Consider the following 12,923-nt stretch of genomic DNA (forward strand, 5'->3'; position numbering starts at 1 on the left):
GATGGTGATATATAAATCGCCGTGTGGACCCGGCATACAAAAAGGCATGCCTTTCGTTCCCGTGAGTGTTGTAAGAGGCGACTAAAGGAATTTTATGGTCGAAAGATGAGCAACAGTGTTTCTTTTAAACATCACCAAAACCTAATATAATGAAGTAACATATAATGATACAAACTACATATTATTATAAAAAAAATAATCAATGCCAGAAGTGTTTTCCAACTGCTGCATTTTTTCCGTTGTATCTTTAAAAAATCAACATTGCTATCACTCAACTATTTAAAATTGGGGAGAAGAATTGTTAGTAACAAGACTTACGGCTTCATTGCAAGTTTTTTTATACAACTTAGAATGGCACACAAGCTGACGGCCCACCTGATGGAAAGTGGTTACCGTCGCCTATAGACATGAGCAGTACCGTGGACATAAAAGAGTACACTGTTTCGCCCATGATACCCCCCATGCATTGCCATTCCTGAGAACTCAGGTGTTATTCCTTTGTACCCAGTAAATTCACGCCATATCTCACCCTTCAAACCGAAACACCGGTACTGCTCATGTTTATAGGCGACGGTTACCACTTTCCATCAGGTGGGCCGTCAGCTTGTTTGTCATTTTAAGATGTATAAAAAAAAACTCCCTCATCTATGGAGGAAGCCTATGTTTGGCAGTGAATGGTTGTATCATCATCTAGTTTTATAAAAAAAAAACAGTTGAGACTATTGAAGGAAATAATATTGCCAAATATAATACAGATTCAGAGACAAAGGCATCGATCTTACAATGTCTCTCATTTTACATGAAGGGCTAAAAATATTTAATAAACATATATTTAATTGAAAAGTTAGATGATTACTGCCAAGTTTCACAACATCCGAGCACCGCACAAATATTTTAATTTCAATTAGAAACTGTAAATGGTTAAATCATTTCCCACTGTTGGTATCTTCATAATTGAGAGACGTGACAGCCTTTCTAAGAAGTCTTAAATTAGATTAAATTTTTTACGCAACTTAGAAGAGCAAAGCTGACGGTCCACCTAATGGAAAATGGTAACCATGGTAATAAACAATATGAATATAAATAACATCATGGATATTACAGCGTTGGGCATCCATGTATAATTCCTATTGAATAGGCAGTTTTCAAATTGCAAGATACGTAAGCATAACACCATATGCCTCAGCAATGCCAAGTTTCCTTATTTTTTATTGTTTACTTTTGTTTTATATATTACTTGTGGGCTCCTCCGTTCTCTAATCCCTCCTTCCCCCGTCTATATATAGATCTTATAAAGTAACTATTATCTCATGCTCTTACTATTTTTCATAAGACCTGACTGACTACAAGGAGAAAGGGGATTGTTAATAATGCGGACTGTCAATCTCATTGCTAGCAATATATCTTGTCGGGTGTAACGTGTAACGTGGAGGTCTTCCACGTTGTCCCTCCTGGAAACCATCGTGCTAAGTTTCAACTATGATCATCGCAATGGGCTAACCGACCTGTTTTTTTCATTCTCACCTGTCATTCCTTACTGGTGCCCCGCCATACACCATTAGCGCAGGCGTTACTACTCCATTATCATCCATTAACAATTTTAAAATTCTAAATTTACAACATAATCGCGTGACTTAATTGAAAATTAAGATTGTGCTTCTCAAAAAACGACTTCAGTTGTGGGCTTTAGTTATTTTTATTTAAAAACTACTGAATTTATTTTGATAAAATTTCTACGGAATTAATCTATAAGTCTATCATATTATGTAAAAAAAGAATTTTCCATATCGATTTACAACTGACGGAGTTATGAAGAAACAAAAATACAACAAAATTGTTAGAACCTCTTTCTTTTTGTAGTCGATTGAAAAGTGTCATTTTCATCGAAAAATTTCATAATAATTATAATTTATTTGCTCGAAATGTGGTACAATATGTTCTTAAATGATAATGAGCTACACATTTCGCCTTTTTTTTTTATTCAACTTAGAATGGCAAACAAGCTGACGGCCCACCTGATGGATAGTGGTAACCGTCGCCTATAGACATGAGCAGTACCATGGACATAACAGAGTGTACTGTTTCGCCCATGATACCTCCCATGCGTTGCCATTCCTGAGGACTCAGGTGTTATTCCTCTGTACCCAGTAAATTCACGCCATATCCCACCCTTCAAACCGAAACACAGCCATGCAAACACTACTGCTTCACGGTTGAAACACGAATGAGACAGAGGTACTCAAGCAATCGACTTTTATACAAACTCTCCCTCTGGTAAATTATCTAAAGGCATGCAAATTTTATCTCAGCACACGCTAGTTACTTGTCTTACATATATTAATCGTCTAACAGGAGTCAATTACCGTCGTTTTGAAAAGTAACAATAAAAAAAAAATTCCCGTGAAACATAATTGGCCAGGTATGACTGATGATGAATACGCACGTCGATAGTCTGTATTCCGTCAGCTGCCAATCATTTGTATATCATGATTAATCACTAATGGATTTGGCTGACACAAACCCACGTGGACAATCTGTCTCACTCATCTATTAATTCAGTCCAACCCCCAACTACTGCCGATACTGTTTTCCGGTTTGAACGTCAATTGTGGCAGTGAAATTACTGTATGCGATGCAACATTTTTGATTAAACTGTTATACTCGTAATATGCACTTTTTTGTATGTTCTTTTTTTTTGTGTAAGTTTTTTATTATAATTTTTAATCATTTTTCTAACATCTATGTGTTGTGTTGTCGACATATTTTGTAAAATAAACTTTCTTTCGTTCTTTTGTTCTACAGTATTACGAGAAAGTCTGTTTTAAATTAAAAATATGTTTCACCGAAATAATACTATTTACTGCATTTTAAACCAAAAAGGCCCGTCCCTGATCTTACTATCTTATTAATATATTACTTGTATTATAAATGGAAAGTTTATAATGATTTTAGGATATTTGTTACTCTCTAACGCAATAACTACTGAATTAATTTAAATGAAATTTTCTACACGGAGAGAAAAATTGTTATATCTTATCTCATAGGATACTTTATGTACTAATGCACACGGGAGAAACCGCGAAATACAGCTAGTCCCCTTCCCAGGCTATTTCTCTACTCAATTTTCTCATTGTTCAATAACCATTGATATTTTTAATGACTAATCAGATAGGTTTTCTAAATGTTGTTCAAAATTTTTAAGTTTGCAAAACGAACCATAACTCACTGCAAATTTTGGGAAAGTGTAAACAAACTGAGTGGCTTTTTTTCTTAAATAAAAAAATAAATAGTCTAGTATACTTGTAGTTTAAGGAACACTAAAACTTTTAGAAATAAAAATTAGGCTCAAAATTCTATTCTCCACTGCAATTTTATTTATCCATTAATTTTTCCATTCTGATTCTTCGTAAATTATTTATATAGATGAGCATCGAGCTTTAAAAACGAGTCAACTTTTTCTCAGCTAATTGTTAAATTAGCTGACTCACTTTTTGTCAGTGTTTTATATACTTACGCATACAATATATCTTGTCGTATTATTTAATAAATAAAACGAACGTTTACGCATTATTATTTTTTTAAATAGATGCAAAAATGATAAAACAAAATAAATATAGTTATAAAGGAAACACTATACTATAACTACTTATCATGCAAAATTGTATGAAAATGTTGACCCATTTTTCTCGAAGCATTTCTGTGGAGACACTCTACCTATATAATCTAAGATGCATTATTACAATTAGATCTTTTATTCGTAGAGTAGAGTATTAATTATTTTTTTCTTTCCTTAACAGGTTGCACGTTCCCGGTACGGTGGCATGGGCGGTGGTTTCAATCTGGGGTCATCCAGCCCATCCTCATCGAAGGTGACCGCCTCTCCAACAAGGGCAAATGTGTCTCTTCGGAAGGAGACAAATTCGTTATTGCTGACGAGTACGTATTATTTTTTTTATAGGTACCGACATAGAATAGGCCACCCCTTCCTTTCCCGTGGATGTCGTAGGTGGCGACTAAGGGAACTTATGAATGTAGGAGTGAGCAGCAGAGTCCCTCTTAAAACATCAACAAAAGCCAAACTGCGGTTGCCAACCATCCTGCCAAGCGTGGCAACTACTGGCAAAACCCTCCTTATGGAGGAGACAATGTTCGGTAATGGACGATTAACGGCTGATACTACAATGAATTATTTTATTTTTTACCGATTTAAAAATGAATGTTTCTCAATTCTATTTTTAAAGTAATGACCATTTCTCCCGTTGCCCAATTATATATTTATTCTCAATTCGACTATTTTTAAACTTTTTCGGATTGATTTGATAATGATGATTTATGATTTTTGGATTGTAACTGGATTTTTTATATGTATGTATATTACGCAGTATCATCGTCAACTCTGAACCGATTTTCATTAGTCTTTGCCCTTGATAGTGTTTACTCGTTGTGGATTTTTTATTTATGAACATTTTTTTATTATATTATTAACAATCCTCTTTCTCTCTCTCTCTCTCTCTCTCATAATAGGATATTAATTATGTTATTCTAATGGTTATTTTTTTTTTTTCAGAAAAGGATGTTACCGATGTGTTGTGATGCATGAAAAACATCAAAATGTTCTTCAATATAAGGAAAGTAAGTTATTACAAACTCTTACTCTTTTATAGTTTTTTTTTTATTTTTCTTCCTTTTTTCTTTTCGCATTTTTTGTTTTTTTTGTATTTTACATACCTAGTTATGACGAAATATGTAACCTATACGTATTTCGGTAAATAAAGAAACACTATATATATATATATATATATATATATATATATATATATATATATATATATATATATTTAAAATTCAAAATTACAGAAGGATATGTTATACTACCATTGGGTAACCACGTAAGTTTATATTAATGCTAAATACATTATGTGTTATATTTTAACATTTATTAACATTAAGTAAGAAATATTTATATAAATGTGCCGTTACATTTATTGTCTTGCTTATTCCCTATATTGTATAATGCAAATAAATTATACTATACTCATTTACTATTAGTATAATATTATATTAGTATAGTATACTTATTTATTCATTCATTTCTTTTGCAAATGAATTATTGACATTATAATGTCACTGGTAGAACACTCTGAAAATGATGCTTACTGTTTCGATATCAGCCTGTATAAGTAAAAAAAAAATTACCACTTATCACCTTCCAGCATACTGCTACCGTCGAGACGCACTACCACACCTATGTACACTGATCACCGGCGATGCTCTCCTGTACTCCATGTTCAGAGAAAATGCGGATCCCGTCGACTGCCCTCTGAGGGGTCCGTTCTCGTTCACTTATAACAGGTAATGTAATAAATAATAAAAATATGACGTCTTTCCCTCGTCCTATAACCTCGGATCCTTCAAGCGTAGTGTGAAAAAGCGTTTAGTGAGCCGACATAGTGCAGCCAACCGTTGAAAATAAGTCATTCTCTTTTCGGTTGACCTTTTTCATGGACCATATTGTCTCTGTTTTCATTGAGGACCATATGGTCACAGAGGGAGACTTTGTACAAAAGTCGATTGCTTGGGTACCTCTGTTCCATTCGTGTTTCAACCGTGAAGCAGTCGTATTTGCATGGCTGTGTTTCGGTTTGAAGGGTGGGATATGGCGTGAATTTACTGGGTACAGAGGAAAAACACCTGAGTCCTCAGGAATGGCAACGATAGGGGGTATCATGGGCGAAACAGTATGTGGGTGTACTGTTATGTCCATGGTACTGTTCATGTCTATAGGCGACGGTTACCACTTTCCATCAGGTGGGCCGTCAGCTTGTTTGCCATTCTAAATTATATATAAAAAAAATGTCACGCTGGGTATAATACTATGATCAACCACAAATCAATTGATATATTCAACTTGAAGCTGTCATCATTCAGAAGGTGCATGATTCGTTTGACATGAATTTGTACTTTTTTTTGTGGCCATTTGGAGAGGATGGATAAAAGAAGAATTACGAAAGAGATATATCGAGCAAGAATGAATGGAGATGTCGGTAGAGGCCGCCCTAGACGGACTTATGTTGACCAAATAGGCAACGTGCTGAAGAAGGGCCAAATTAAAAGTACCCGTAACCGGCGAGTGTGTATGAAAAGATTGATGAATGTGAAAGAAGCGAAAGAGGTTTGTTTGAATCGAAGCATTTTACGGTCCATTGTTTCTGCCTACCCTAATGGGAGACAGGCGTGACAGATATGTATGTATGTATGTTATTGTGATTCATCTATATGACATTTATTAGATATACAATTAGGATTGTATTTTACAAAAAAACTACTCCCATTGTAGCAAAACCAGTAAAAAAACTAAATTACTGAATCGATTTTGATAATTTTTTTTATATCACTGAGGTGGCAAACAAGCATACGGCCCGTCTGATGGTATGCGGTTACCGTAGCCTTTGAACACCTGCAATACCAGAGCTATTACGCGCGCGTTGCCGACCCTGAAGAAACCTCTTTACCCCCCTTTTAAAGAACCGTTTTACAACTGACAGAGTTATGAGATTACGAGTACAAATATAAAAAAAAATACAACCGAATTTAAAACCTTTTTTTATTTGAATTTAGTTGAAAATGTACAAACCGAGTCATTTGTAATAGAGAAATATTAAAACTTCTGTTACTAAAAATAATAAATGAGAACAGAAGCAAAACTGATTTAAAAGATGCAAAGTAAAGAAGCAATAATGTTTGTCTCTTGAAATCGAGAAATGTATTTATAACTTCCATAAAATGTTTATAACATTCCTTAATATATCTTTGCTATTTAATTTTTTTTTTTTTTACTGTACAATATAAAATACATTTAATTATACTTATAAAATCCATTGTCCTGACTGCCTATCTCACACGGCTAAAACTACTAAATCTAAGTTAGTAAATGCTAACTAACTTTGTAATAAACTTGTTCCAAACAACTTAGTTACTTATTAATATAATTAAGTTATTTGGAACATACATTTATATTATAATATAAGCATCCACTAAGAAAGGATTTTCAAAAATTCAAATTTATAGAGTAAACAGAACAACACGCGTGCAAAGCCGTGGGCAACGACTAGTTAAGTAGCCTCTAGAATGGTTTCATTTTAATTTTAACAATACCTTATAATTTTCCCATGTCATTGTACTTCAATTTTAATTATACCATCATAATGACTGATGACTTCAACAGTCCAGATAGTTAATGATGACGGCCTCGCGTCACTTTTTTAATTATCATTTTGATCAACATCTGTTGTAATAATGATAATTTCATTAACGTCAATCGTATCAATTGGGAGCCTCTTTTGTTTCGAACGTGCCTTTATTTTGCCTTTGTAATGAAATATCCATTTAAATTTAATAAATTAATTTAATAACTAGCTATTTGCTCACTACTTCGTGCACGTGAATTACGTAAATAGGAATATCAATTAAATAGGCTACTGGTTATATTTAATAGCTAGAAATTAAGAATAGTAATCATTTAAACTTTCTTTTTAACTCCTCGATTTTATACAAGAATCATCCATACAGAACTGACATCGTCTTTCTTCTTTTCATTTAAGAGTTTCCTCTTGTCGGTGCAACTAATTCATGCATCTTCTTCCAGCCAGCTCTATCCCAGGCCATTTCCTTGATCTCCCTATACGACATGACACCTAGTGTTTCTTTTATCTGTCCCATGTAGTTATTCCTCGGTCTTCCTCTTATCGTCTATAAACTTTAAATTGAAAATAACATTTTCAGAGGTCACGGTGATTGCAAAAGTCCTGTATCGTCGATCGAGAGCTGTACAGAAGATTCCAGACTCCTGCTCAACTACCAAGCATGTCCTGATGTCTACGGCTCAGAAAGTACAGGTAATCTTAATACACAAATATCTTATGTCCTGGGGTTTCTTCACGATAATCTCCGAAACTGCTTAACTGCCTTTCATTCAACCACTCACCTCAATAAGCTGTATAGATTTTTCCAAGAGACTACAATTTTTTTTTATAGAACTTAAAATGGCAAACAAGCTGACGGCCCACCTGATGAAAAGTGGAACCGTCGCCTATAGATATGAACAGTACCATGGACATAACAGAGTATACTGTTTCGTTCCATACGTTGCCATTCCTGAGAACTCAGGTGTTATTCCTCCGTACCCAGTAAATTCACGCCACATCCCACCCTTCAAACCGAAACACAGCCATGCAAACACTACTGCTTCACGGTTGAAACACGAATGGAACAGAGGTACCCAAGCAATCGACTTTTGTACAAAGTCTACCTCTGGTAGAGGTAAAAGGTTTCTTCAGGGACGGTAGCGCGCGCGAAATGCCCCTGACATTGCAGGCGTTCATAGGCTGCAGTAACTGCTTATAATCGGATAGGATCGTATGCTTATTTGCCATCTCAGTGGTATAAAAAAAAAATATTTTAATTAAATTTACTTAAAAACATAAGTTTGCTTTTGTATATTAATTTTAATAACTATGTATCTGTTTTCGTTTACAATAAAGAATTTTTTTTTGTAAATATGTTTTTTGTAAAACTGTTTACTTCAACTTCAGAAATAGGATAGTTTTTAAACAGATAAGAAAAATAAAAAAATAATTTTATCATAAAATACTTTACGCTACAATCTACCAGTCAAGGTAAATTCAGCTTGAAAGTTATTTCATATAAACAACATTTTATATTCATAAGAACAACCTAAAACTTGGTAACAATATTATATTATATATCAAACCTACAAAAAAATAATAGTGAAATATGTACCACATCTTTAAAGTCATTAAAAAAATGGTAGGCCTCCTTTGAAATCGTTCAAAAATAGTAGGTCATCTTTGAAATCGTTCAAAAATGGTAAATCATCTTTAAAATCGTTTAAAAATGATGTCATCGTTGAAATCGTTCAAAAATGGTAGGTCTTTTTTGAATTTGTTAAAAAATTGTAAGTCATCTTTGAATTCGTTCAGAAATGGTAGGTCATCTTAGAATTTGTTAAAAAATTGTAAGTCATCTTTGAATTCGTTCAAAAATGGTAGGTCATCTTTGAAATTCAAAAATCGTAGGTCATTTTTGAAGTCATTAAAAAATGGTACGTCATCTTTGAAGTCGTTCCAAATTGCTAAGGTTTTTCATAATTTTAAATAGTAACCACTAATACTGTTTCATAACCGCATATCTTACTATAAATTAATAAAATTATTCAATACTAGCTATTTGCCCGCTACTTCGTATGCGTGGATTTCAAAAGTGGAAAAAATAATAATAGAGTCCACGTCCAAGTTTTTAAGTTACACCTTCAGAAATACAACTCTCAAAACCACATTAAAAAATAATGCATTAGTTTTTGCTTGATGTCGGAACAAACATAAATATAGACAAGCAGGCAAAGTTTTGACTTCTAATACTTTTATTAAGACCTCTCATATTATTTTTTCTTAAATATCGCCCATATACAAACACTAGTTACAATCTTATTATGTTAGTAGAATTTAAAAATATATATATAAAAAAATACAAAGCAATATTTTAAAAAGCACAGAAAGTGTCAAAAGAGAAAACTTGTCATTAAAAATGCACGTTGTGATTTGGATAATGTTTTGCTCAGTTCTCATTCTGCCGAGACAGCGGAATGGTATGTTGTAGTTAGGAAATTGCTTACAAATAAATTGGGCAACCTTCCAGAGGTGTTCACATCCATCCATTGTTTAGATTTAGCGGATGAAGAATCGAAATAGCTCCAGTTAAGTGGAAGCTCATCATTTGTTTTGCCTTTAACAAGATAATGAAATTAAGGATTCGTTTAAAACTTAATATTCAGTGCCGATTTCAAGGATGATGGTAAATACTTACTTATTTTAATGTAGGAATATCTAATTGAAAAAGTGAAATGATAAATTGCTATTCAGTTTTTGTAACAAAATAAAATTAATTAAGATTACAAAATTGAGATGTTATTGATTTTCCAAATCCTATGAAATTTTTGGGGAAATATTTATTATCTAAGCATCGTTAAAAAAATGATATAAAAATATATATAATGCTTAAAAGGAACTGGTTTGAGCGCAGAACAGAAAGTTTTGGAAGACGATAGGCGAGATTGTTGCCCAAAAATGTGATACACAATATAAAATATTTTTTGTACATGTATTGTTGCCAGCGGGCAACAAGTCGATTCTGAACTAAGATATCGATCTTAGATAGTTCAGAATCGACTTTGAAACTTATTTATTTAATTGGTAAGTTTCATATTGCTTCATTTTCAAACAAATTCAAGAAAAAAAGAATAAAGACCTCATAAGTCCGTCAGTTGTAAACCTATTTGGAAAATTATTTTTTATAAGGCTATACTTGCAGATTGATCCCATAATTTTTTTTTACCAAAATCGATACAGTACATCTATTAAAAGATAAATTTTGACGTCTAGGACAGACTTGGAGCATATATTGCCATTCCTGATGACTAAAATGTTTATGTTTGTATGCTATTGCCTGTTATATACCAAGGTACAATTGTAGACCCCAAATACCGCATTCTATGTATTCAATCGACCGCGTTGAACTCACACCTTGTCAGTTCCAAAGTTCGTTTCTGTTTCCTCCGTTTCAATGAAAACTCCGCCTTTACAAATGTCGGCGTCTATACAAATCTTTTATTTGTGTACTGCGATTGTCTCCACAGCGGGCGGCTCGCAAACTACTGTCTATTTTTGGAGGCAACTCTCCTAAATTACTATTGCGTGCACCGACGCTTTGTCTGAAATATTCAAATGTTTTTAAGATTTCAATACTCTTGTAACAAACGAACAGCCGTCCTTTAGATTAGTCTTGTTGTGGTAAACCATCTACCCAAAGGTAATTTTCTTATTTCGCATTATTGTATACAATTTTTTGTTGTCAAATTCAAAGAGCAAATTCTTTGAATTCGTCCGTAAAAAATGTTTCCCCCGATTTTAGTGCTCTTTACTGATGAAAGTACTCTTCGATCGATTGTGATTTATTAGCAAAATTTTATGAAGTTAATTATTATAATTAAGTTGTTGTATTATTTATTCTTAGATTATATAGATAGAGCGTCGAGCCTCAAAATGGACCAACTTTTATCAGCTAATTGTAAAATTAGCTGACTCGTTTTTTATTGTATTGTATTGTCGTATATACTTACACGCACACAATGTATCTTGACGTATCTATATTTAATTATTTAATAAATAAAATGAGTTTTTGCTCGATAAAAAAGGTTTAAAATTAATAAGATAAAATTAATTTAAAAGTTATAAAAGAATCACTCATAACTATTTATCACACAAAATTATAATGAAATAGTTGACCCGTTACTCGTTGCATTTGGAGATCAAGACACTCTATATAATCTAAATATTTACTATAGTAAGTGGCTTAACAGTTCTTATGTGGCTTATGTATTCCGACTGATAGTTCAAAAATGATAGATTTAAAACTAGCTGGCACCAAAAAATTATTCTCTGGAAAATACTATTAATTCAATAGATCGCTTAGGCTCGTTTATTGTCACACTAGATTCATATTAAAAGTCTAAATTGATATTTAGTGTTTTTATTAAAAAGAAACTTCAATTCTATTTTAGAAGTTCTCAAAAATTAATATTTGTTTTATTCCAATATACCAAATCCTAAATTATTATAATATAATATTACTGAATTGAATAAATTATAGATTCATATAAACTAAAGAAAAGAAACTATCTCATAATTCGGTTTTAGAGTAACATCATAATCATTACCGTAATCCTAGACGTACTTCCTAATTAAAACCTGCTTTTCAAAAATCGGGTACTTCTTCCTCTTCAGAAGACAAAAATTTTGGTTCGAAATCATCGATTTTCATCGAAATAACAAAAAGATAATTAGTAAAATATTTGACACTGAATTTGTCTTTTCTAACGCTTTCAGTGGAAGAACTAGAGTGCCTAGCAACCTGGAAGGAGGGCAGCCTACGATTCTTGGTCGGCAAATTGCATCACAATCACGCAACGAGCAACGAGGATCGATACAGATGCTTCGTCTACGAGAAGACAAATGGTATTGGTAAGACTTAAATCTTTAGCTCTCTCATTATCATCATCACAATAACTCATTAATGCCCCATCACTGGCATGGTCTCAGCTTTATCAGTGGTGATAAATTAATGTTTTCATTAATGGCTGATTTTCAGCAAAAACGACTTCTGTCTAATTAAAGTAAACTTTTTGATTTCGGGTCTTTAAAAAAGTTGATACTCTGTATAACTCTGAACATATTTTATAAAATAATTCCTTTTATATTTGAGGGACATTGATCTTTTTTGGAGACTCGATGTTAAAGGCACAGTTGTAAGGTCCATTGAAGTCGGACAGGAGACGAAATTTCTGAAAATCTTCTTAATAAATTAAGTATATTGTGACTATATGTTATATATCTGGATTAGTTACACACATGCAATCTAAATACCTGGGTTATATTCCACAAGTGTGACTTCTGTCTACTTCCAAAAAACTCTTTTGGTCTCGAGTGTTTAGAAAACTTAAATTCCCCAAAAAGCTTTTCATTAAACGCTTCCTTTTATATTCGTGGACATCGGTTTTTTGGGGTTGGAAGTAATTTGAAAGTACAGTTGAAACTATTCACCGAAGTAGGACAGAGATCGCTCTTGCTTAAATTCACCCATCTATATACGACGAATTCATACAAATAGTATAAAATTCATGTCAAATGTATTTTATCAGGAGTTTTCAGAGCCTGCATGAATATGCATGAGACCGTGAGATGAGTTAGAAAAGTAGATAAAACAAGTGATGTGTGTAAAAATAGAGACCTCTTACCTTGGTTTTCTCTATCTATTCAGAAAATCTTGAATGTAGATGGATATGTAGATAG

At 32.9% G+C, this 12,923-nt stretch overlaps 1 protein-coding gene across 6 annotated transcripts in view; it reads left to right on the plus strand.

Moving 5' to 3' along the window:
* LOC128200780 (uncharacterized) overlaps nucleotides 1-12,923 on the plus strand; it is a 151,450-nt gene that overhangs the window by 129,561 nt on the left and 8,966 nt on the right. For 5 of the 6 annotated variants that reach the window (XM_052895298.1, XM_052895296.1, XM_052895294.1 and 2 more), the window contains exons 3-7: nucleotides 3,797-3,936; nucleotides 4,568-4,632; nucleotides 5,214-5,352; nucleotides 7,783-7,895; nucleotides 11,961-12,095. In XM_052895298.1, the coding sequence (XP_052751258.1) occupies nucleotides 3,797-3,936; nucleotides 4,568-4,632; nucleotides 5,214-5,352; nucleotides 7,783-7,895; nucleotides 11,961-12,095 (592 nt within the window). The remainder of the gene's footprint in view (nucleotides 1-3,796; nucleotides 3,937-4,567; nucleotides 4,633-5,213; nucleotides 5,353-7,782; nucleotides 7,896-11,960; nucleotides 12,096-12,923) is intronic. The other variant, XM_052895305.1, reaches the window with a different exon arrangement.

This window comes from Galleria mellonella, unplaced genomic scaffold (genome assembly GCF_026898425.1).
Source record: "Galleria mellonella isolate WM207_F2 unplaced genomic scaffold, CSIRO_AGI_GalMel_v1 utg117, whole genome shotgun sequence".
Taxonomy (NCBI): domain Eukaryota; kingdom Metazoa; phylum Arthropoda; class Insecta; order Lepidoptera; family Pyralidae; genus Galleria; species Galleria mellonella.